At 37.6% G+C, this 25,768-nt stretch overlaps 1 protein-coding gene across 1 annotated transcript in view; it reads left to right on the top strand.

Annotated features, from left to right (window-relative positions):
• Positions 1 to 25,768, top strand: part of Arhgap32 (Rho GTPase activating protein 32) — a 237,638-nt gene that overhangs the window by 160,370 nt on the left and 51,500 nt on the right. The window contains exons 9-11 of the mRNA XM_052188752.1: positions 659 to 781; positions 3,250 to 3,327; positions 20,442 to 20,523. Of these exons, the coding sequence (XP_052044712.1) occupies positions 659 to 781; positions 3,250 to 3,327; positions 20,442 to 20,523 (283 nt within the window). The remainder of the gene's footprint in view (positions 1 to 658; positions 782 to 3,249; positions 3,328 to 20,441; positions 20,524 to 25,768) is intronic.

Genomic DNA, 25,768 nt, shown 5'->3' with positions numbered 1-25,768 from the left:
AACACCCCTTTAAAGGTACTAATTTAAGAATACCTCAGGATATTTGTTGTTAATTTGTGTATGTAAAATTATATATATTCTTTCTTCCTAGTAAAGATTGAGACACTGCCAGGAGGGTAAGAGGAGCCAGGGCTACTGCACTAAGACTGTGACTTGGCCATTATTGCTTGAGTGATCTTAGAAAAGTAATTAAATTTCTCTTAAATTACATGATTTTCTCTAGGTTGTCATCTTTACCTTTAGGTTAAGGTAATGATAGTACATTTTGGGATTATGAGAGTTAAATTAAATCAAATGCATTATATGCACAGCACACTTACTGCCCTATATTAGCTACCTAATAAGTGATAGGGTTTTAAAGGGTTTTGCTACTTTTGGGGATGGTGCATACATGTGCTACAGAGCCTGAGTAGATGTTAGAAGACAACTTTTAGAAGTTGCTTCTCTCCTTTCATCAGGTGGGTCCAAAGGGATCAGACTTACCTCATCAGACTTGTTGCAGTGTTTACCTGCCAAGCTGTCTTGCTCTTCCCAAAAATGACAGTTTTTTTTTTTTTAAAGACTTTTGGGGCTTACCATCTCTCTAAATTGAGTTTTTATTTGTGGACAGACAAATCCGTGTGTTTGAACATTCCATGGCACTTGATTTTTATTGTAGATTGACAATAAGGGAAACCATCTTCTAGTTCACGAGGAGTCGTCCATCAACACTCCTGCTGTCGGTGCTGCCCATGTGATCAAGCGCTATACAGCTCGGGCCCCTGATGAACTGACCTTAGAGGTAAGGAATCAGGCAGGCCTCACTGTTCTCTGGCCCTTCTGCCTGTCTAGTGTATCTCTAGTTGTTTTAATAATTCACTTTATTTAAAAAATAAAAGCTTGAGAAGGTAATGGAGGATGATTATGATCAGAGGACATGGTATACAGGTATGAAAATACAATGAAACCCAATAGTTTGTGCAGCAAACATGTGCTAATAAAAATTGAAAAAAGAAGTAGAATGTCTAAATCAACGTGTTTATCATAGGGATAGATGCAGAGTTTGAGCTTGCTGAGGGCAGAAGCATGTCTGTCTGGTTTTCATGGTTATTCTCTGCATTTATGAATGTTCCCGGTACAGTAAGTGACCAGTAAATGTGTGTTGATTGTGCAAATACAAGAAACAACAGTGCAACAATTTTACAACATAAAATGAGGACTGTTCTTAAACCAAGCTGTTAGGCCTTAAATATAAAATGTAAATATTAAAACATTCCATGACTCTTATCAAACATGACTTTTAAGACTGAGTATTTGAGACCTGAGAAATTAAAGTAACATAAAAAGACAGATTTCTGAACATGAATTGGAAATGAGTGTAAACATAAAACAACAGATGTCTGCACATGGACTGTAATAGTAATAGTAATAGAAATAGAAATAGTAATAGAAATAGTAATGCAATAGTAATAGTGATGAAATAGTAATAGTGATGTAATATAGCAATAGCCACAGTAGTGCCCTCTCAGATGCAACCTCTCATCACAGCCATCAAGATTATCCTTTCTTTCTTTTGATTCTTACTTTGGAATTGTTCCGTACTGAAAAGTTACAATTTGTCATTAAATAAATCTGTTAAGACATTAATTTTAATGTCAGGCATTGTGGCTCATGCTTTTGGTCCCAGCAGTTGGGAGACAGACAGGCAGGTCTTTGAGTCTGAGGCCAGCCTGTCTATGTAGTCAATTCCAGGACATAACTTCTCCAGTGATAGATAGATAGATAGATAGATAGATAGATAGATAGATAGATAGATAGATAGATAGAAATTAATGTTGAAATGCTTCATTATGAAGTATCAAATCATTAAACATTTAAAAACATAGGAAAGTAAAAAAAAACATAGTTTCATCATTTCAGGACTTAATTTCTTTTTAAGTTTAGTACTTTTAAAATATTTTTTATTTATTCTAAAGACTGAAAATTTCACACACATCCACAGAGATACTCCAACCCATTCCTTCCCCATGCCTCCTCTGTAGTCCTCCCTAACACTCCCCCTCTCTGACGCCATGTTCTCTTCTGTAGTACTGAGTTAGGTCCAATTATTGTTGCCCATATGTGCATTTTCTTCTGAGTAAAGAATATAGATTCTATTAGATAAGTAATTGAAAAGTTCCATGTTTATGATTTTTTTTCATTTGTATTAACTTACACACTTGCCTTTTACAATGAGAGATCTGATCTTTTAGTGGAGTATAAGTATCATCTACTGATGTGGAGTCATCAGACTTTAACATTTACTGTGGACTCATCTCAAGCTTCTTCCAATGGGGTGAAATCAGATATGTTAGGTACTCCATGTGGTGTTTGTATGTACATGATAATCAGTTTAAATACATACTACTGTTGAAAGTGTGTGCAGTTAATGCTGTCTTTTCGAGACGACTTTGTTCTTTGTTGTGACAGCAGAAACAATATTCAGAAGCTTCTTAAGGGATGTCGTAGTAAAATGACAGTACTGTTGACTCGGAAATGTATTGATATACGTAATGCAAGCATCCTGGCTTTGCCATCCATTTAGGATTAGAGTGTATGTTGTTTACCACATGATTTCATAAATGTCAGTTTCTACCAGCATCACAAAAGGACATCACACAAAGTTTACACTGATTGCCTGTTCTTTGTACCATGGTAAAACAAAACCATCATAAATTAGAAAATGTGTTCTACCTGAAGTAATGGTGATGGTGTGATACCTGGCTTTCAAAATGTGCTGTATTGGAGCTGGAGAAATGACACAGCGGTTACAAATACTTGTTGCTATTGCAAGGACCCAGATTCAGTTCCTAGAACCCATATGATGGTTCACAACCATCCATAGTTCCAGTTCTAGGGGATTCATTGTTCTCTTCTGATCTCTGCAGGTACCAGCTGCTGCACACAAAGTTTGCATATATACATACAAGTGTTTTTCATATGCTATACAATAAATAGGTCTTTTAAAACATATTGTGCTAGAATCTGGTTTTTCAAAGTTTCCATATCTGTTGACTGGATCAGTTTTGTCCTATTTAACTTTCAGTAGCATACCCTCTGGTAAAAGGTTAGACTATCAAAATTATTTTTAAAAGTCACTATGTTTTCTTAAAATTTATTAAAGCATAAAATAGTACTTTTCTCTTTTATAAATACATATCATAATTATAGATATAATTGGCTTAAAATTTATCACAAAAAATGTTTTACTTAAAATTTTGATTCTTGCAGGTGGGAGACATTGTTTCTGTTATTGACATGCCTCCCAAAGTATTAAGTACATGGTGGAGAGGCAAGCATGGATTTCAGGTAAGCAACAAAAACACTGGCTGTGAGAGAGTTCAAAGAACATTTTCTGTGTGTCCCCGTAGTGTAGCTCTTCACAAGCTGTGCCAGGAGATGTCATCAGAAGTGTGGGTTGCAGTGGTGGGAAGCTGTGGGTGACGACGGCCTTAGCCTGGATTCCTGCATCACACTACTGTGCTGGCCCCCCCTGCCTCCCCTTTCATTCTTGAGCTGGCTCCAGCCAGAGCTGGGGCAGGCTTGGGCCTGAGGACCAGTTTCCAGGCAATCAGAGATATGAATTTGCCTGCAGTTTTAAATAATGATTCACATATGTTTTCCATACAATTTTCTCAGTTTCATATTTTTACTGTAAAAATAAGTATTACAGTGTATAATAACTCAGTAACAGTTGATGACAGAAGAAGAGAATCAGAAGCTGTTCCTTTAACTTTCCTTATGTGCTTCAGCAGTTTGAGACATGACAATGAGTAGTCCTTAGCTCTAACCACTTGGCCACTTTACCACGATAGCATCCTAATGACCTTACATTAATATTTATTTGACCTCATCTGATCTTTTAAAACTAATGAAAGTAGCCTCTGAAAATGTCTTAGAATTATATTTTTCATCTGCACTGTGTGGGTTTTAGGTTTTTTGTTTTCTTTTGTTTTTACAGGGGTCTTCTCCCTGGTAGCTGTGGCATCTTATGAAACTGTTACAAAAATATTGTGTTTAATACAGTTAAAAAAGTGTTTAATACATTTAGAGATTTGTTAGCTATGTAAGAATTCTGATTATTAGCTTTTTATGAAATGTGCATATTTAAAAGATTTCTACAGTTAAAACAATGCAGCGTGGCATTTGACTGTGAGTTCTGGTGCCAGTTTGTTTGACTCTTGGTCTGTGCTGTCTTGGGGAGAGTTTCTGATGCTGTGTCTTCTCAAATGGAGACAGCAGGACTATATTTTACCTCATAGATTTACCCTGAAGTTTAATTGCATGAACATGGAAATGTCAAGTGCTTATTATATCAGGCTTAGTGTATATGCTCTTTTGCTCAATAAGTACTAATACTACTGTTGAATCTTAGATATCTTTTTTTTTTTTTTTGGTTTTTTTTTCCGAGACAGACTTTCTTTGTGTAGCCCTGGCTGTCCTGGAACTCACTCTGTAGACCAGGCTGGTCTCGAACTCAAAAATCCACCAGCCTCTGCCTCCCAAGTTCTGGGATTACAGGTGTGCGCCACCACTACTCGGCCTTAGATGTCTTTATTTGAAAATTTTATCTTTCTCATTTTCCTTAGAGCACAGACTGCAATTTAATTTCTTAAGACCAGAAAGCAATTTCTCTCATGGTGCTGCACACCTTGTTTGTGTACTTAGAGTTTTCTTTCTTCTAATTTCTTCAGTGTTCCGAGTAAGAAGTGCTTTTGATGAAATATCAAACTGGGTAGGAGTTCATTCTTGTCCTAGTGAGATGGCTTAGGAGATACTGCTAAGCTTATCAGCCCGAGTTCAGTCCCTGGGGTGTACAGAGGGAAGGAGGGAATCAGCTCCCAAAAGTTAACATGTCTTCCACCCACATGCCTTGACATGCATTCATATGGGAGTGGGGCTAAAGAAAAAGAACTGACCAACCCCAAATTGACTTTAAAATGAACCCAAGTTTGGTCTTGGCATTACTATCATCTTTCTTCTATATAGCTTAGATATGTTTCCTTTGGACTTTCGTTTCATATTAAAGTCAGAAGGTCTGCTTAAAATTCCCACATTCTTTTTCAACATCTTGATTATAAGATTATAATAATAGTAGCAAATTTCCATCATTTAAATAGCAAATACTTGTATAGTAGTGAAGGCATAGACTACTCTCCTAATTATTTTAACAAGACCGACATAGATTAGTTTGTCAGACTTATTCTTTTCGAAGTTAGTATAGGAGACTGGTTATTCAGTAGTCAAAAGAGCTGGTTCAGTAGTTAAGAGCACATACTGCTCTTACAGAGAGAGACCCAAGTTCAGTTCCCATCACCTACACCTTGTGGCTTTCAGTCATCTGTAATTCTAGCTCTAGTGGGTTTGGTGCCCTTTTCTGGACTTTGTGGCCACCTATATTCATACATTCAAGTATAGCCTCTCATATACATATTTTTATAAAAAGAATGCAAAATTATTACACATTAACTAGTTTAAAACTAGAAAATTAACTTATTAGTATATATTATTCAAGATAAAATTATCTGTCTGTTTATCTATCTATCTATCTATCTATCTATCTATCTATCTATCTATCTATCTATCTATCTATCAGGATCTTTCTACATAGGGAATTAGCCCTGTCTATCTGGAACTCACTACATAGACCAAGGCTGGCTTCGAACTCATAAAGATCTACCTGCTTCTGCATCTCAAGTGCTAAGATTAAAAGCATGTGCGACTGAGCTCAGTAAAAATTAAAAATATTTAATGCAAGATTTACATTTGTCAGTAAAATTCTGTTCATGTGGATTTGTCATTTTCCTTGACTTCAGGAAAGCAACTGAGTCTGTAGGTAACATTGGAGTCTCCTCTGAGAACAACAGTTGATGAGGTACCTATAAAACCACGAACAAATCTTCAAATGTCACTGTCAAAGCCTTTTTTAAATGAAGCCCAGTATTTTAAGAACAGGCTCCACTCAGCTCATTATTTCTTGCTGTTCCCACACCAGTCATTTGTAAGTGTGCATGTGGCCAATTGCATGGAGGAATGAGTGGGAAACGTGTTGGACATCTTTGAGGGAAGTGTTACTTAGCATTTCTTATGCAACGTTTTTAATTAAAGAAGTCTTCCAGGTAGTTATTACCTCCCACTGTTGTGGAGAAAAGATGACTTTCGTGAGTTTCAAATTCAAGTTTATATATCCCATTGCCTGAAGAGCACCAAGTATGGTTTCTAGATTTATGCTTCACTTGTATGAATGTTCTACTTTAGTTTTTATGCTCTAGAAAGGAACAGCTTTTCTTTTCATCCACCAAGGAGTACAGGAAAGACCAGTAAGCAGCATCCTGGGGTATGTACCATTCACTGGTGCGTTGCTGTTTAACTGCGTGCTAACATTTATGTAAGATTAATGCACTGTGTGCTGGGGAAGGTTCTTTCTGCTAAGCTCTTTCTTCCTACTCTTGTTAGATAGTGTTGAATCCTGAGATGTGGGAGCCTCAGCGTAGTTAGCAACTATTCCAGGTTACTAGTGGGCCATATTTTATATAGTTATATGTATTGTAGCAAAACTTACCCAAATTTCATAATCTTTAAAAGCATTTAATAGTTTAAAGGTATTAAAGGAATGGATTCCTTGTAAGAACACTTTGATGTTACACTGTATAGAAAGTCAGTATTCAGAGTTTTAAATTTCTCTAATGTGAATCATGTTGAAAGTTTTATTATTTCATACATTCTGGTATAGATAGGTGATAGAAATTGAGAAGTTAAATAGTAGAGGGTGTGTGTGTGTGTGTGTGTGTGTGTGTGTGTATGTGTGTGTGTGTCTGCCTGTCTGTCTGTCTGTCTGTCTGTCTATCATTGTTATTAACATAGCTACTTCTAAGTTTAACTCAGTGCTTTCTTTGTATATTATATGCTGTGTTTGTTTTTTAGGGCTATCATATCAGAATACTACTGACTGGGTGGCTTAAATACCAGAACTGTATTTTCACAAGCTTCTGGAAGTTAGAAGTCCATGACTAAAAGAGCTATCAGATTTGATTTCCTCCAAGTCTGTCTCCTTAGCTTGCAGATAGTTTTCATCTTACTTTATCCTCATATGGCATTTCCTCTAAGTGTGTAAGTTTCTGTCTTCTAATCTCTTTTTAAAAAAATAAAGATAAAGTTTAGGTCCTGCGCATATGAGCCCATTTACCATAATTACCCTAATAAAAACTATTTCTAAATGAAGAATGAAGACACAGTCTAAGATATTACTCAACGTAGAAATTTGGGATTATTACAATAAAAGACAATCAGTCCCTAATGGAGAAATAGATTCACTTTAGGAGTGGTCAAAGGTAGATCTCATACACATATTTGATAGAGAGTAGGTTCTTCTGTAAGTTCTCAGGGCAAAGGCAGTCAGAACTTTGGATGTTGGCCATGCCTCATAAGAGACTGATGTCCTTATAAAGAAGGCCTTAGAAAGATTGATGGGGAGGTACCCTGTCTTACTTCTGTTGTCAGGTGCATCTGAGAAAGGCCTGTGTCAGACTCATAGACTGACGTCAGGCCCTCCTTATGGTGGCAGAAGTCCTGTGGCTCTGGGCACTGTGCTCCAAAGCATAGAAGACAAACAGGCTTACTGCCCTCTTCAGTGTTTCCTATGAAAGAGAGTGATAGACTCAGCTAGTTCTCTGGAGACCTTGAAGGGATCTTGAAGCAGTGCTCAGGTGTCCTGTTGAAGACTTTTGTCAGAGGAAATGGACAGACTGGCCATATATGGACAGTACATCTCAGTCAGTGACATGCTGTGGTGACATGCTGCCTCTGCACGTGGGAGTCCTCAACACTCGAGAAGGGGCCACATAGGAAGTGAAGGGTATGACATGGCTTGGCTTAGCATGGCTGTGGCTTGGGTCTTCATTGGTTACCATGTGCGTGACTCTGAAGAGGGGCAGAGAGGAAGAAGGCCGTGGTCTGCCACTTCCCAGTCTGAAGACAGAGTCTGCTAGGATAGTATCCTCTGAACACTGCTGGGACCTCTCTGAAATGTCCACACTGGTAGTTCTGCTCAGCTTGATGAGACTTCTATTTGTCGAGGACCCACTTGTGTCTCCTTTCTGACCACATGGACTAATCTCCACATGTAGCTCTTTCCTTGTAATTACTGTGAACTACCTGTGCTGCTGCTGTGTGGTGAAATTGTTTTATTTTCATTTATAAAAACAATTAGACTTAAATTTTAGTAAAGAGACTCGAGGCTAAAGTGAGCAAGTAGTTCAGTTTTACAGAATTATTTACCCCATAATTTTCCTGTTATTTATCGAGTTTATAGTGTTCTGACTACATGGCAGACATAGACCTTTGCCATTCCTTAGCTGTTGGCAGAATCCACCTGCAGCACACAATAAGCATTCTTTCTAGAAAGTGGTCTGAGGGGGATATACAGGCTGGACACAATTTCTGTACCACAACTACTAAAGAACAATTTTGACTTGGTTTATATTGTAATTAGTGAACTAATATTGCTATACTATTTTAGCTATAATCTGATGTTTAGATTAGGACTATGTATTGTTGATATTTATTCTGTGGGTCTTGACAAAACATATATATTGGTCATTAATGGTTCCTAAAGAATAGTTTAACTATCCTGCAGCTTTCCTATAAGTCACTTGCACCTTCCTTCCATGAACTCCTGGTAAATGTAGGTTTTTGTGCATGCTGATAATTGGAATCATAGAATTCATACCCATTTTCTACAAATTTATAAAATTCATACACATATAATTTCTTGTATTTCCATGCCCTGCAGCTCATTTGTTGTATTCTTTAAAAACAAATTATCCATTATTCAGTGTTACTGATATGCCATAGTTTATGTATCCATTGACCCACTTACTGTTACTGTGTGATAGCAAGTATGAATAAAGTTGCTATTATATTTACTTGTAGGTTTTGTGTAGAGTTTAAGCTAAAAAAAAAAAAAACCCACTGAATCCTAGGACTAATGCTCCCAAATACTGCCTTAGTAGTTATAGGGTAAGATGCCAGACCCTGTGGTATATTTTGTCTCTGTTTGTACTAGGTGAGTTCAGTTGTCAATGGTAGTTGGTTAAGACCAGCAATTTGCTACATTATGTTTAATGCATTTGTCCTAACCAGACCATAATTTGCTGTGGGAACAGAAGGGCAAACTTATCCTTGTGTTTAAATTATACCAGGACTCTTTTTTTCTTTAAACTCCTGGGAATAGGACGTGTGAAATTATATTAGCTACAATGATTTAAAATTCTGAAATGTGTGGGTTTTGTCTCCTAAGGAGTATATTGAATCCTTTATCTTTGTTTTCTAAGGTTTTCATCATATTACATACTTCAGGTACAAAAGAAGTCTTCCCTGTTTGAAATAACTGGCACCACTCTCAGATTCATGTTCCTAGGTGTAGAGCCCTTTTGGGATGGTGGAGGAAGACCTTAGAGCACTTTTTCCTTAGGTAAAAGCTATTTACAAGCGTAGTGGTTAACATCTTAGATCATTAGTTTAAGAGCAGTGTTGTCAGAGGGTTTTGTTTTTTCTCTTGGGGATGGGCTCCACTTGCATCAGAATGGCCCAATGTGTTAAAATGTGTTAAAGCTAGATGTTGTTATTAGCATCTCAGAGCATGGAACTGGAGTCTGAGTCTTATAGCAAGTTCCACAGATGATTTGCATGCACATGTGAAGTCCACTGATTCAGCCTCCTCAGATGGGAGGAGTCAATACAGTTCAACAGTCAGTCATTCTGTCTTCCCAACTCATGGGTGTCTTCCTTATATACATTAGCATTGTGGCTAATTTAGAAGATAAAATCCCCTTTGGAGGTGTCAGGATCTTGGTATACTTGTGTTTTCTTAGTTCTCCACAGGATGATCAAGGATCACCTGTTTTATTTTTCAGCTATTCCAGAACACTCTGAAGTGTTTCTGTCCCTCACTACCCCCGGAAAAAGAAAAAAGCAATTTGCAAACACTAGTACTGTCTTTACCCAAGAGTTTAATTTGCTTCTGTGTAACTGATTGTCATAAAAATGTAGGTACTTGTAAATCTTGCCCCTCTAAAAAAGCTGGACCTTTTAATAACTCAAAATTGAATAGAGAAAAATGGTTCTTTTCTAAAAAAAAAAAAGTAAAGAAAAGCCATATTAGTAACAATGAATTTCATTTAGAACATCATATATTTTCGAGAGCAGAGGGAATACATGGTACCTTAGAGGCCATTTCATAAATGCATATGTAAACTGGTCTAAGTGCTTTTCATTAACCTTTAATTCTCATAACTTAAAATGTAGTCTTTTTTTATCATACATGGAAAAAAACTTAAACAGCCTACGGTTCAATGCAGAGCCCACATAGAAACAGGTATTTTGGGTAAAGAACAGATAGATCACAGTAGCAATTAATGAACTGTAGTGATCTTTACTTGTCAACTTGTAAAAAAAATCATAGATTTCCGCTGTAGATAAGATGACAGTGGGCCATCTGCTTCTAAACTGTTATTTAAGTGATAGGAGTCTAAAGACAGGACCAGGGAGATGGCTCAGTTGTTAGATTGCATCATACACCATCAAGACTACCAAAGTTTAGATTCCCAGAATATAGGAAATGCTGACTGGGTATGGAAAAGCTCACTGGGTGTGGGAGTGGGACCTTGCCTCAAGAAGAGTATGGAGGAAGAGCTATAAAGATTACCAACCCTGTCTCCAAACGCACATGTAAACAGGTACACACATTCAAAGTACACATACATGTACATATACACAAAGAAAAAAATTTAGACAAAGAAATTTAGACAAATTGTTTTACTTAATAGAAAGAGTAAATATGTGATGCAGTCATGATTAGAATACTACAAATCCAGAAATGAGCTTGGACTTTGCATCAGCTCTGCCTTAGGTCACAGACACATTGCACATTGTATATAATTTCACTCGTTGCTGACATACACATTTTTCAGGTTGGTGCCGTTGTCATCACTGATACTCAGCGATGAGTTTGCTGCTCCCCGGCATCATACAACCTCACACCACAAGGACATATCCTACCAAGTGATGGCTGACACCTCCAGTCTCACAGGCCAGATGAGACAGTTACATGAGGTAGTTACTGAACTCTTCAGACTCGACTTCCTCCCTGCTTGAGAAGTGTCTTCTCAGACTGTTTTGTTTGACTCTAAAATAAGTTACAAGTAATAGCTCTACCTATGTACATAAACAATTTCAAAAACAGTTAAAACTTTCACACATACACAACATTTAGACATGTCTACTTAATGCATGAGAGCATTTTCCTTTAAAGAGAGTCCACAGACTTAATGGTATTTAATGAGAGAGCTTAACAGGGGCCATTTATAATTGCATCGGAAAATACAGTCTTACAGTTAGTTCTCTCTAAAAAGAGATGTGAATGATGTGTATGCTGTGCACTGCAGAACCTTACTACCTAGTGAAAGACAAATGATGGCTGACACCTCCAGTCTCACAGGCCAGATGAGACAGTTACATGAGGTAGTTACTGAACTCTTGATAAAATTAAATGTATTTTACAAATTGTTCTTTTGATATTACATTTAGAAAAAAATTCCCTTTCTTTACAAGGTAAATGTAAAGATGGACGGTAATTGTGTGTTGGTAGGCTGTGATCTTAGGCTATTCTTTCTTCCCAGATTGATCCTAGTTACCTCCACAAGCCCTTTTTGTAGAAATTGATGAACAGATTAAAGAATTCAAATGGAAATACAGAGGATGTAAGATAGAAAAACCAGGCATGATTTGAAAAACAACCAGTTAGAGGACAACCACAAGGTGAAGCTCTGTATAGACCGTCTGTATCGGGAGCTAGTGGCCTTGATGCAAATGAAGGCAGCTTAGTGGAACAGAACGGAGTCTGGGCTAGACCCACATGCACAAGGAGAAGTGATTCCAACAACCATCAGAAGTCAGTTCAATTGAGGAACATTTTGCTTCCAAAATGAACATTATATGTTGTATCAACTGTGAAAACTGACTCAAAATGGATCACATACCCAGAAGAACAGTGTTGAAACTCCTGAAGACAAGGAGAACTTTAGATTAGGGAATTTTTTTTCTAAATGTAATATCAAAAGAACAATTTGTAAAATACATTTAATTTTATCAAATTGTAAAATTTGTACTATTTACAAAGCACCATAAAAAGAATAGAAAGGTAAGCATAGACTGGGAGCAAATATTTGTAGTAGATCTGATGAAGGACTTGTACACAGAACATATGAAGAGTTCTAATATTCACTAAAAAGAGGAACTTCGTTTCAAAGCTGAACAAAAAATTAGTGTATATACATAACAAAAAGAACTTGAATAACAAACATGACAGGTTTTCAACACCGATAATGCCCAGGAAAGAGCAGGTAAAACAGTGAAGTACAGCCCTATAACTCAAGTGACTAGGCTGAAGAATCAAGAGTCTGACCCAGTGCTGGAAGGTTGGTTGTATGCCAGTTTGGTTTATACTTTGGTGAATTTTTAGGTGCATTATATACCTATTGCATTTCTTATCAGTTCCATTCCATTCTTAATGAATTACACAAGAAGAAAGACTGTGTTTATACAAAAGTTTGAACATGGATGTTTATAGCAGTTTTATATACCATAGGCTAAGATGGTAAACGATTACATTATCTGTGATCTACAGGCTAACGAATAAGGATATGATAGCATGCATACAAAGATTTACTTAGGAATAAAAGGGTTTGATAATTTATGCATGTAGCAATATGAGTGATCTTCAAAATGATGCTGTGTAAAAGGAGACAGCGTAGCTTTATTTCATAGGAATACTTCTTACGGAAGTTATAGGCAGTTCAAAGCAATGTGTGTGCAGTTGTAGCGACCAGGGGTTGCCTGGCAGCAAGGGGAGAGGGCAAGAGATGTGAGCAAGGAGGAGATACAAGGAAACCTTCAGGTTGATGATGTTTGTATAAGCTACCTTGACTGTGGTGTCACAACTTGTACAATGTGCTTTTAAAAGCATGCAGTTCATTGTTTACCAATTGAATTCAAGAAGGGTAAAAGAAAAAATTATATCCAACCAAGCTGAAAAATTTTGTCTCCTCCATCCATTTCCTCTTCTTCACGTCACCTTGTAGGTTTGTTTTTCCTTTTACTATGCTGATCTTGCAGACTTCCAGTGTTGTTCTCTTTCTTATATCTCGCGGATAGTTCAAAAGACCTATTGCTACTAGATTTCTTCCTAAAACAGACCTTCTGTCCCTCTGATGTTTAGAACTTGCTGGTTTCCTTTTCTACAGAAAGTACTTCAAACTCCTTGCTGTGACAAAATGACCAGTCATGCCTCTGCTTGCATGTTCTCATTCGTTCTCTCTCTCTGCCTTATATTCCAGTGCTCTACCTTTAAAAAAGATGTAATTATTTTTGTTATGTGTAGGAGAGTTTTGCCTATGTATATGTAAATGCACCGAGTGAGTGAGTCTGTGTGTGTGTGGGGTGGTGCCTGGTACTAGTAGAGGCCAGAAGTGCAGGATTGAATCCCCTGGAATGAAGTTACAGGCATTTGTGAGCTGCCATGTGGGTGCTGGGAACAGAGTCCAAGTCCTCTGCAAGAACAGCAAGTACTCTTATCTGCTGACCAATGGTTTATTGTATAGACTTACTTGTCAACCATATTTAACCATTAACTCACTCCAACTTACACATGACACTCTTTTTTGTTCTTGTGTCTTTTTAAACAGTAAATTATTTTAAGGCAGTTGTAATTTATTTTGTCTTACTCGGTATTTCCTTGATTTAACCCAGAAAAGAAACAGAATCTCCTCAGGTGTTTGCCATGCAACACCTCTGCCCCATACTCCAAGTTGTGTCTGAACATTCTCTTATTCTTGGCATTTCCCATCACCCACTGTATTTACTGTCTCTAGCCAGTTTAGATTCTAAGTTTATCATTACATTAAAGCTGATAAAAATATTTTCTTCCCGGCCCTCACAAATGTGTAGTTGGGACCACACTCTTAAAACAAAAGGCAGGTAATCAAGAGAGAAGTGAGCTTTATTAGCACGCCATGCATGTAACATGAGCAACCCCAGTGGGCAGAGACTGCAAGGGTGGCCTTGGGGCTCACTTCCCTCCAACACAGAGACAGTTGGGAGACGTAACAACGCTAGGAAAAGCAATCCCAGTTTTCCGAAGGTGGAGAATTAGTGAAGAGACAGGCTGTCGGCCAACTAGAGGAGTCAGGTTGGCTCCAAGAGCCCTCCTCACCCCAGTGCCATTGCTAGGCTGGTACTGAGGATGAACGAGATTGAGTCTTGTCTGGGGTGGAGGGAAAATTCAGACCTTTGACCAATGTAAATTTCTATCCTGCCCCAGGTCAGGCCTTAGACCTTTGTTTTTCTCATACCCTTTTCACTGGAGAACAACCCATGAACTGGAACTAGAGAATGGCCCTGGGTATACAGGTATAAAAATGTAGAAATATAAATTCAGCTTTTACTGATAAGAAACCATAAATCTATTTTAAACAGTTCTTTGATATACATATAGTTTTATTACCTATTGATAAAGGACTTCTTTATCTTTACATACATATTAACCTTGACTACATATTTATACTGCAGGATATATGACATTATCAACATATATATTTGATCATACTTGATTTTGTAATCATTAATGCTAAGTTTAACACTTTGAATAAATACCTAATATAACATTAGAAGTATGTTTAGGGCCATTTCAGAAAGTATTGGAAGGTCTGTGCTAAGTTCTGGCCAAAATGTATTTCCTGATTTTTATTAAACAAGACTCAAACAGCAGGGTAGTTTTGCTTTGCTCTGCTTTTTGTTTTTGTTTGTTTTGAGGTAGGGTCTCTCTACATAGCTCTGGCTATCCTGGAACTCACTATAAACTAGTCTGGCTGCTAACTCATAGAGATCTGCCTGCCTCTGTATGGTGGGATTAAAGGTATCTTCCACCATACTCTGACAAATAGCAGTTTTTAAAATCAAGCATTCTAATAAAATGGTGATCCAAAAATGCACTATTTGATAGTTACTGAAAAGTGATGGCAGGAAATTAGAAGTCTTTGTTTTAACCCATCATGTTTCTGTAAGAACAGAAAAATTTGCATGTGAAGTAAAACCACATAAATCATGACATCCAGTAATCTCAGATCTGACCCAAGCCATTGTGTGTACTCCATGTGCTCAGAGCCCAGACTGCAGTTCTATGAGACAGAGGAGGGAAGCACTGCCAGAGGCAGCTTGGATTCATTAGTATTTGGTTTGTAATTGCATTTGGTCATTGCGAATGCAGAAATATTTTACTATTGCCGAATTTTATGACCCCGCTAGACAGAGGGAAGACAGAGTTCCCCTGGATTTTAATTTTTAATTGTCTTCAGCTCACTATTCTTTGCATTCTGGGGAGGTAGACTCTATAGTTTTCTTGAACATCCATAAATCACAAGTGTACTCCTAAACCGAAATCTGTGATGTCACACATGGTTTCTGGTGTAATGCACAAACATTTGTATGATTCTTGTTATTTCTCATATCTAACCTTTCATCAGTATCAGATTGCTGTCTTCCTGACATTTCGTCTTTTGATTGAGGTAGCACAGTACTTTACAAGTTCTGGCTGTTTTTCTGTTGCTTGGACCAGGTTATGCTCTAAAATTCGACCTCTACATTTTGGGGAGAATTAACTTCTCATTCTCTATGCTCTGGGCTCCTCTTTACCCCTGGTGCTTTAAATAGCATGTTTCTGTCAGCTCTAAGATTGATATCCCAATCTCTGACCTTATTTCTGAATCTCAAACCAGTCTGTCAGGCTGTAGAGCTATCTTTTTCTAATGGAAATTAGAGAGTGGGCATTTCAGAAGACAGCATGATGTGTTCTTGTGGGAGAGGAAGAGCATAGGGAGAGGAGTGACTTGAGTAGATCCCAGAGCAAGGCCTGTTCACCGCCAGTCAGTGTGACCACACGTGAACTAAGGGATTGAGAACTTGCTTTTAAGATCTCTTATTGCAGTAGCTTCTGCCTGGTTTGTTTTGTGTGTTTCTTCCTCTTTGAAAAATACTAGTTTCTACTTCTAGCAACTCACTGGAAGCAGAGTTGGAGCTAGTTTTAAAATGTTAAAACAGACAAATTTTAAGCTGTTAAACTGTGACCTGTCGTCTGTTTGTGAGATGGTCGTGGGAAGGACCCGGAGGTCAGACTGGGGTCAGTCTAAACCAAAGTAGGCTCTCTGAGAATGGTTGTGGCAAGGGGAAAAATTTGAATTTCTGAGAATTCCTATTGGTTTAAATATTCTCAGGTATGTGATTTTCTTTAGAAATAGAACATGCAGATATAGAAAAGTATTAGTTTTCTTTGGGGTGTTGCTGGATTTGGTTTGGCACAAGATTACTATGGAAAGAAATTAAGGGCATTGGCTTAAATATCCAAATGGTCAACAGGGTGTCCATACTGGATAGAAAAAAACAAGGGGAAATATAAGCATGAATGTATTAGAATCCCTCGAATTTTAGCATTGGTTATGAAATAAAAACACCAGAGATTTAAGGGGCAGGAAATTTTACTGAGAAAATGAGAAACTGGAGTTTTAGCTTTCCGAGGCCAAATAATTCCCACAGGAGAAATGTGATGTGACTGAGTGGCAGTGGGACTGTGCTTAGCTCAAAGCTTTTGCTCTTCTCAAGCCCTTGTTTCTCCTGCCGTAAAGTAAACTTAAAGGGTTTTTGATGGCAGTGATAGCATTGCTGCTGTCAGATTAAAATTCCTTTTTTAGGTTTTGCTGCTTCAAAGACCCTGGTGGAACGGATTCTCCAAGCTATCAGTGTGGGCAGGAACAGGAACAAGTAGATAGCTATAGATTAGGGGTGATCTGGAGTCACTTGTAAAACCCTGTGAATTAGTGTATTTGTTGAATGCAACCATTTCTAAAATTTGCAGTATACAAGTTTAATAATAAATGAATTGTATTACATTACAATATTTTCTAACTGTTCTATTATATCTTATTTGTTCTTGAGGTTCCATTCTTCTCATGGGTTTTGTATGATACAAATATTATATAACCAAGTGCTACTCTATATCATTTTCCACTTACACTTTAAAACCAACTGTGGTGGGGTGCTGTGCCACAAACTAACAAAGGCCATAAATCAAAGCCATTTTTTTTCTGATTTCTTAATCTAAGCTGTTAAAAACACCAGCACACTTCCATGTACCCTCTCAACTTTTGCTTCATTGCAGAAACTTAAGGAGAAGCTACTGACATAATGTTTCTTACTCCTCTTCTGTAAGCCCCTCCTTATTCTGTCCCAGCTTTTCCTCAAGATCATTCTTTATCTTCTTTCAATATCTTTCTTTGTGCCTGTTTGCTAACTTCTTTCCAAAGCTGAATCTTATTTTGATCCCAGATAATTGAAAGACATGATTCTCTTTTTCCCAGCACTGATGCAGAGTAAGATGACAAACAAGATTAGTTATAGGTCCAATTGCCAGGGTTTTAGACACGTTCACTACTTAACACATCAAGTGGTTTAGAATTTCCTATGTGCTGGAATAATTATTTGTGTGTATGTGTGTGTTTCTCAGTATATAGGAACTGTATTTTTTTGTTTTGTTTTGTTTTTTCGAGACAGGGTTTCTCTGTGTAGCCCTGGCTGTCCTGGAGCTCACTCTATAGACCAGGATGCCCTTGAACTCAGAAATCCACCTGCCTCTGCCTCCTAAGTGCTGGGATTAAAGGCATGCACCACCATCACCCGGCAGGAACTGTATTTTTAGTGTTAGTTACATTAGTGAATAATATTTTCAATAGGATAAGGTTTCGTTTGTTTATGGTGGATTATTTATAATAAGAACACAGACTATGTTTGCTTTCTACAAATATATAAAACTTTTAAATAATAGATCCTTTCACCATTAGGGATACTTATAAAAGAGAAAAATAAGAAAAAAGGTAGATGCTGTGTACAGTGGAGTCAGCAGCTTAATGATGATTAGGCAAAGGCCTCTTAGATTCTCTAGACTTTCGTTATGTTAGGTGATGGCTGAGATGCCTAAAGGCACACTAGAGACGGAGAGTAGCCTGACTTCTCTTGTATTCACATATGTATTCGTTTCACTGGAATGCCAGATCTAGAACTGAATATTTGCTTTGCCTGGTGTTGCAGTGTGTGAAGCAGTATGCTGAGAACAGGGACTACAGGGAGGCAGATTAGTTGATCTGCTGTAGGTTTGCACAGGATGGGGCCAGAATTTTTCCATATTCCTAAATTGTAGATTGAGACAAACTGAAAAGATAAACATAGTGTACATGATGTCATAGACTCCTGAAAAAACTCACCAACCGTTTACATGGCAAAGTGGTCAGAAACTCCTTTCTCGCCAAGTTTCTGATAACACCTGAGTTCAAGAACTAGGCTAGGAATTTTTGCTTTAACTCTTTTAGTATACATGGTACCATTCTTCATTTCAAAAGGTGAGAAGCTAAGCTGTTTACTCAGGGCCCAGAGCCAAGAAAGTGAGTGAGCTATTTTCCAATCTGGTCTTTATGCCAAATTTCAGGTGTTTATAAATTGAACCAAATTAAGCTATTATGGGAGGAATAGCATTTGAGAATAACTTAGCTTATGTGCACAGAGAGAGAAAAGATGGTATAATGTGCTATTTGTCTGGTATAGGAGCTAGAGCTCTGAAGCCTTCATTAGCCAGCACACTAGGATAATAACAGCATTTGGCAAGTGATTACTATATGCATGCTAGTTAAACTAATCTGTTTAATACTCATATACACCCTTATGAGATAATTATTATCATTTGTGTTTGGAGAAGAGAACTGAATTACAAAGAGGCCAAGTTGCTTACCTAAGGTAGCAAGTGGTACATTCGGGATCAGGCCTCTTGCTTTTGTCAGGGATGTTATTTCGTGTGCCACACATGCTCTTGTAGAATACATATCAGGAAAAAGGGGGAGGATCTTTTTCAAGTTGGTTCTTATATAGTCTAACCAATCTTGGAAGGATTTTACTTGTTTGGAGAAACAGAAGTTGAGTAAAATATATGTTAGAAGAATTGTACTAATAAAACATATTTAATACATCATTTTTCTAGACATGGCTTTTAATAATCCCCAATTCAAAAATTTTTTTTTGTTTTTTTTGTTTTTTTTTTTTTGGTGTTGGGATTTTTTTTGTTGGTTTTTTTTGTTGTTGTTGTTGTTTTGGTGTTGGGAATTTTTTTTTGTTTTTACATTTCTTTTTTTTATTCGATATTTACATTTCACCAATTCAAAATTTTTAGGCAAAACTGATAATCTATTAACAACTCCTTTTCAACTCAATCTGTGATTATGTCTTTATAGTTTTAAAAAGTACCATAGAATATTCATCTAGAAATTGAAATAATAATAATAATGTAGCAAATTAGTCTGTGAAAATAACCCCACACAGATGGAAGCTATACAGCTCAGAACTTCATGAGTCACGCTCTTGGAAGAGCCTCGTTCTTCCTCAGTAAACAGAGGAAGATGCATCGTGATGTAGTTTTCATATTTCGCCTTTAACATCTGCTGCATGGTATCCCATTTTTATCCCTATCTGAGGAAACATCTATAAATATTGGTAAAGATTTTCATCATACGTTTTTTCCAGAGTGTTTATCTCTGTATTCATTCTTTTGGCCACACCATACCTCCGAGTGCCTGGAACTGGGTATTTTCCAGCTACACCTTGTCGGGATTTCACCCAAGGCTGTGCAGGCAGTGCTGATGTAGGGCAGTATGGCATGGTCTGCAGTGCCAGTGTGTGGCACTGGGTGGAATGACCTTTTTTTTTCTTCCTTCTTACCTGTTGTGATGATTCCTTAACAAGAGTGAGTATTATAACTTTAAATGAGTAAATATTTCAGCAATTTATTTTTACTATGTTAGTTTTAAATGAAAGTCACGGAAGATGAAGAAGAAGCTCATAAACAATGTGAATTATGGCTTGGTGTCAGTCTTTTAAAAAGTCAGTATAAAGCATTGATTGTCATGATATCAGTGCCACTAGATTAAGAGCTCTGCAAAGTAAATCATTAGCTAGTAATAATTTTATTTATTTGATGCTTAGCTTGTAATCAGATTAGATATTTCAGTTGATATAAAAGAAATTCAGGGCATTTAAAACTGAAACTAACAAAGCAGACATGGATATTTGGATGGAAAACTACACATAGTTTCATATACTCATAGCAACAGATTGTGTATTATTTGTTTGTGTGGCTGTCATCTGGTATCCAGAGTCTTGGAATATTAGAATCATTTGGGAAGGGCTGCAGAGTACATTACTGGAATTGCGTTGGCAGTGCTCACACACTGGTCTATTTGCTGGTTTGGAATCCTCTCTTTGTTGCTTTTCTTTAGGTGGGACTCTTCCCTGGTCATTGTGTCGAGTTAATTAACCAGAAAGTTCCTCAGTCAGTGACCAACTCAGTGCCAAAACCAGGTGAGTTCGCCCTTTTCCCTCTGTCACTGTGGCCAGTTGGTTGTGGGTACATGCAGTATATTTTGAGAAAGTGTTTGGCTTGCTTTGCTGTTCTTTGCATTTATTGCTATAACACATGTTTTATATGGTTCTGATTTTTAAGTGCTTTCCTTTTATGTAGAGAATGTTACAACGGTTTGGGGAATTTTAATGGACTGTGGGTTGAGCTAAGCTTTGTTATTATTTGCTTTGACAGTTACCTAGTAGGAGGCTAGGTAGTGGTGGGTAAGGTGATTAAGTTAGAGACGTGACAGGGGAAGTCTAATCCCAGTATATGGGAGGTAGAGAGGCAGGAGACAGGAGTCCACAACCAGACTGAGTTACCAGTTATGTCGTGAGATTGAGTCCAGAGCTATATGAGACTGCTTTTCAAATCTCTCTCTCACACACACACACACACACATACACGAGAGAGAGAGAGAGAGAGAGAGAGAGAGAGAGAGAGAGAGAGAGAGATAGACAGACAGACTGACCAACCTACCTAATCTGGGTGGTAAGACTAGTTGAAAATTAAAAGATGAAAAGAGCATGTATTTTATCTGCAAGAATGGACATAAAACGGTTTTAAACAGCATTTCTAGTCATGTAGTTTATTTATAGTATGTAAATATGCACCATAGGCTACAAAGAGGTAAAGCAATGCTGTAAGTGATTTAAGGAATGAAGAGATGGGGATTTGTAAATGTGTGTGAGAGGTTTTTCCAGCGGGATTCTGCTGAGTTCCCAGTGGAAGATGCCTGGTTTCATATGCATTTTTATTTTTATTTTTTAAAGAAATGGCCTAACTGTGTAGGCAGCTTGACGCAAACCTTCAATCTTCCTGCCTCTGCCTACTGAGCATTAGGATTAGAGCTGTATGCTTTGTGGCTTGACATACATGTGTTTTTTTGTTTGTTTGTTTGTTTGTTTTTTTGTTAAAGAAACCGAAGACAGAATGCATTTTGAAGTAGTGAAATTCACTTTCCCTAGTTATCTTACTGTCCTTTGTTTCTTTATTTTCATGAAAGCACCCTGAGAGTTGAAGATCCATAGTTTTAAAGCAGGAGAAGACAAGCTTCTTGTTTCCTGTCGAGTCTGCTGTCTGCATCCATGGCAGCAGTGCCAAGCACAGGACAAGGCTGAAGGGGAGCAGTCTTGCACAGTGCATCTGGTCGTGGGCTAGGGCTTATTGGTCCAGTTTCTCTCGTGCCCATTTGTTTATTTTAAGGAGACTAAATTTATTTCTCAGTAAAGAAAATTATTCAGAACAGTCTTGTCCACAATTCTGCCTGAGCCAGGATTCTCTCTCATTTTCATTTTATCCTCTTTAGGATATTTGATTGATAAATATTTATTAGTAGTTTTATTTTGTTTCTTTTACAGTATGGCATTAATCATATAAAAGGCATTTTAAATATAATTTATGTACCATGAAGTTCACCCTTTTAAAATTCATGATTCAGGGCTGGCAGGCAAGATGACTTCACAGGTTAAGATGCTTGTTACTCAAGCCCAGGGACCTGGGTTCCATCCCCAGAGCTCACATAACAGTAGAAGGAGCAGAACTGACTCCACAGAGTCGTCCTCTGGCCTCCGCGCTTGTTTAGATACAGCACACAAACAAACCTTTTCATATTTATAAAATAAAAAATATATTTCAAGGTCTTTAGTGTCCTCATAGTTGTAAAGACAGTGTGGATTGTCTTTATTATCTCCAAAAGAAATCCTGTGTTAGTTAGCAACTCTTGTGCTCTCCCCTCTTTGTCTGTATGTTTTTTTCTGTTCTAGATGTTTTATATGTTGTAGCTGACTTCCTTCACTCTGCATAATGTTTACAAAGCTTTCCATGCTGCAGTATAGCTATAATTTAACATTTACCTATTTGTGTGTTACTTTTATTTCTGGTTGCTATAAACAATCACATGTAACTTTTAGACATGTTTTCTTCTTTCTGGTATATAGGGTTTTTTAATTAATGTTTTTATTGATGTAAAAATAATGGATTTCATAATGATACATAGATATACGCTTTGTATCTTTGTCCATATTCATTCACAACGACCCTTATCTGTTCTGTTCTCCCCCTCAGTAGTCTCCCTTAGGTGTCTGCTTTCATGCTGCTTAGATTCTGCACCTGAGGGAGACCAGACAGAGTTTTGTCCTTTCAGATCTCACGTGACAAAATGTGCGAACTCGGCCTTCTCCTTCGCCATCACCCTCTCTTACTTCCCCCTATCTTTAGACACTTTCCTCCCCAGCTCCTAGTCACTTTCCTACTCCATGTCACAGTGTATATATCTAAGTCTGGATTTGACTTGTGAGGAGAGATGTGATAGCTGTCTTGCTGAGCCTGGTTTATTTTGCTTTGCACAATAACTCTAGTTTTATCCATTTTCCTATAAATCACTATGTGATGACTAATCTCAGTTGTCAACCTGACACACCTGGGAACAGTCTTCTTTATGACTGATGTATGTGCCACACTTTAAAAAAATGATTCATCTGTTGATGGACAATCTCACACAGTTCCATATTTTGGCTGTTGTGAATACTACAACAGTAAACATGAATGTGTATGTGTTTGCTGGTGAAATTTCCTTTGGGTATGTATCCAAGAGTGGTGTGTTAATCACTGGTCTCACTGTGGTGACAAAAAGCCTGACAAAGCAATTTAATCAGGAGGCTTTGTGTTGACTTAGGGTTGGGAGGCTCACAGTTCACCATGCTAGGGAAGGCCAGGCTAGGGGGATGGGAGATAGTGGGTCATATTATGTCCTTGGTCCATGCCTCAGAGTTACTGTTCTGTGATGAAATACCATGACTGAAGCAATGTGGGGAGGTGATTTGGCTTACACACTTCTACATCATTGGCCATCATTAAAGGAAGTCAGAAGAGGAATTCAGACAGGGCAAGAATCTGGAGGCAAGAACTGATGCAGAGGCCATGGAGGGGTGCTGCTTTATTGGCTTGCTCCTCATGGCTGCTCAGCCTGCTTTCTTATAGAATCTAGGACCACCAGCCCATAGATGGCACCACATACAATGGGCTGGGCCCTCCCATATCAGTCACTAAGTAAAATTAACTGAAGGCTTGTTTACAGCCCATCTTATGGAGGAATTGTTTTAGTTGAGGTTTCCTCTTCTTAGATGACTTCAGCTTGTGACATAAAACTAACCAGCTCAACCAGGAGGTATAGAGATGAATGCACCTGGCTCCTTCCTCTTTTTCCTTTTTATTCAGTAAGGGAATCTAGTCTATGAGACAGTACTGTCCACATTCAGAGTAACTTTTCCCCCTGTAAAGTCTCTTTAGAAACACCATAAATATGCTCATAGTCATATTTATATATCTGAATCATCTAGATGATCCATGTTTATTCACCATTTATATTTCTTCTTTTGAGAACTTTAAATTACTTGCTCATTTATTGATTGAATAGTTTGTGGAGAGATCTTTATAGAGTCTAGATGGTAACCTCTTCTGACATGTACAGTTGACCAAGATTTTAACCTGTTCTGTAAACCATCTCTTCACTGTAATTGCTTTCTTTGCTGTGCAGACAAGTTTTAGTTTCATGTACCTGCAATTTGTCAGATCTTGAAATTATTCCCTTAGGTCTTAGAGGGGTTTCCAGAAAGTCCTTTCATGTCCCTATATCTTAAAGTGGTTCTGTATTTTTTCCTCTAGCTGTTTCATAATTTCAATTTGTTTATTAAGTTTTGATAAATTTTGTACTGTTTTTGCATAGTATGAGCGGTATGGATCTGGTTTCAGTCTTCTGCGTGTGTGTATATATACTTTCCCCAAAATGATTTCTTTAATCCTATACATGCTTTGAAAAATAATTAAATGGCTTAAGTTACATGGCTAATTTCTAGACATTGCATTCTACTCTATTCTCTTAGGAGAGAGGGTGCATAGAGACAGAGAGGGGGCAGGGCAAGAGAGGGAGAGAGCGCTGCCTGCCGTGTTGTTTGGGTGCTAGAGTGTCATTTTAGATCAGGTCTTGTGATGTGATCACCCTTGCTTTTACTGCTTAGGGTCTCTGGCTGGTCAACATTCTTATGCTTCCATGAAGATTCTTTTTTCCAGTTCTGTGAGGACTGTTAGGATTTTAGTGGGGATTACATTGAGTATATAGATAACTTAGTAATATAGCCATTTTTATAATATTAATTTTTCTACTCAATAATCATGGGAAGTCTTTCTATTTTCTAGTGTCTGCTTCCATTTCTTCCTTTTGTTTCTTAAAGTCTTCGTCATAGATGTCCTTCACCTTGTTTAGGCTTAATCTTAGGAAGTTATTTTTTTAAACTATAGTGAGTTCTTTTTTTCCTCTTAATGTCTTCCTCAGCACATTTATTATTGGTGTATAGAAAAGCTGCTGACATTTATATGTTGATTATGTACTTTCTACCTTGTTAAAAGTGTTTCTTTATTAGATCTAAGAGTTTTCTGGGGCTCTTCTGTAGGGTCTTCTAAGTTGTGTGTAAAGAAGGAAAACATGGTCCTTGCCTGTTTATGTTCCTTTGACACTTCCTCAGGCTTTACTGTTTAGTTAAGACTTTAAGCACTGTACTGAATTAAGTGTGTGGTGATTGGATTCCTTTGCTGTTCTCCTGATTTAGAGGCCAGGCTGTCAGTTCTCCTCTTACTGTAACATTGCTGTAGGGTTGCCATAGGTAGCCTTTATTACATTGACTTATGTTCCATCTTATTCTTCACTTTTTTTTCCAAGAATTTTTGTTAGTTTTCAAACTTTGTCAAAGGCATTTTTGCATCTAATTAGATTGTCACCATATTTCTGTCCTTAAGTCTATTTATGTAATTCTTTTTGTTTGTTAAACCATCTGTGCTGGTTAGTTTTTTTGTCAACATGACACAAGCTATAGTCATGGGGAAGAAGGAACCTTAATTGAGAAAATGCCTCCTTTCCACACTGGCCTGTGGGCATGGCAGTAGGGGTATCTCCTTCATTAATATTGATGTGGGAGGACCAGCCCACTGTGGACAGGTGGTCATATAAAAAACGGAACCATGGAGAGTAAGCCAATAAGCAGCATTCCTCCATTGCCTCTGCCTCAGTTCCTGCCTTGACCCCCTGCCCCGACTGTTCCTCAACATTGGATTATCACTTGGGAGTTGTAAGTTGAAACAAATATTTTCCTCCCTACGTCGCTTTTGGTCATAGTGTTTTACCACAGAAGCAAGCTAGGATACCATCCT

This window comes from Apodemus sylvaticus, chromosome 7 (genome assembly GCF_947179515.1).
Source record: "Apodemus sylvaticus chromosome 7, mApoSyl1.1, whole genome shotgun sequence".
NCBI classification, from domain to species: domain Eukaryota; kingdom Metazoa; phylum Chordata; class Mammalia; order Rodentia; family Muridae; genus Apodemus; species Apodemus sylvaticus.
This window is presented reverse-complemented; position numbering and strand designations above follow the sequence as displayed.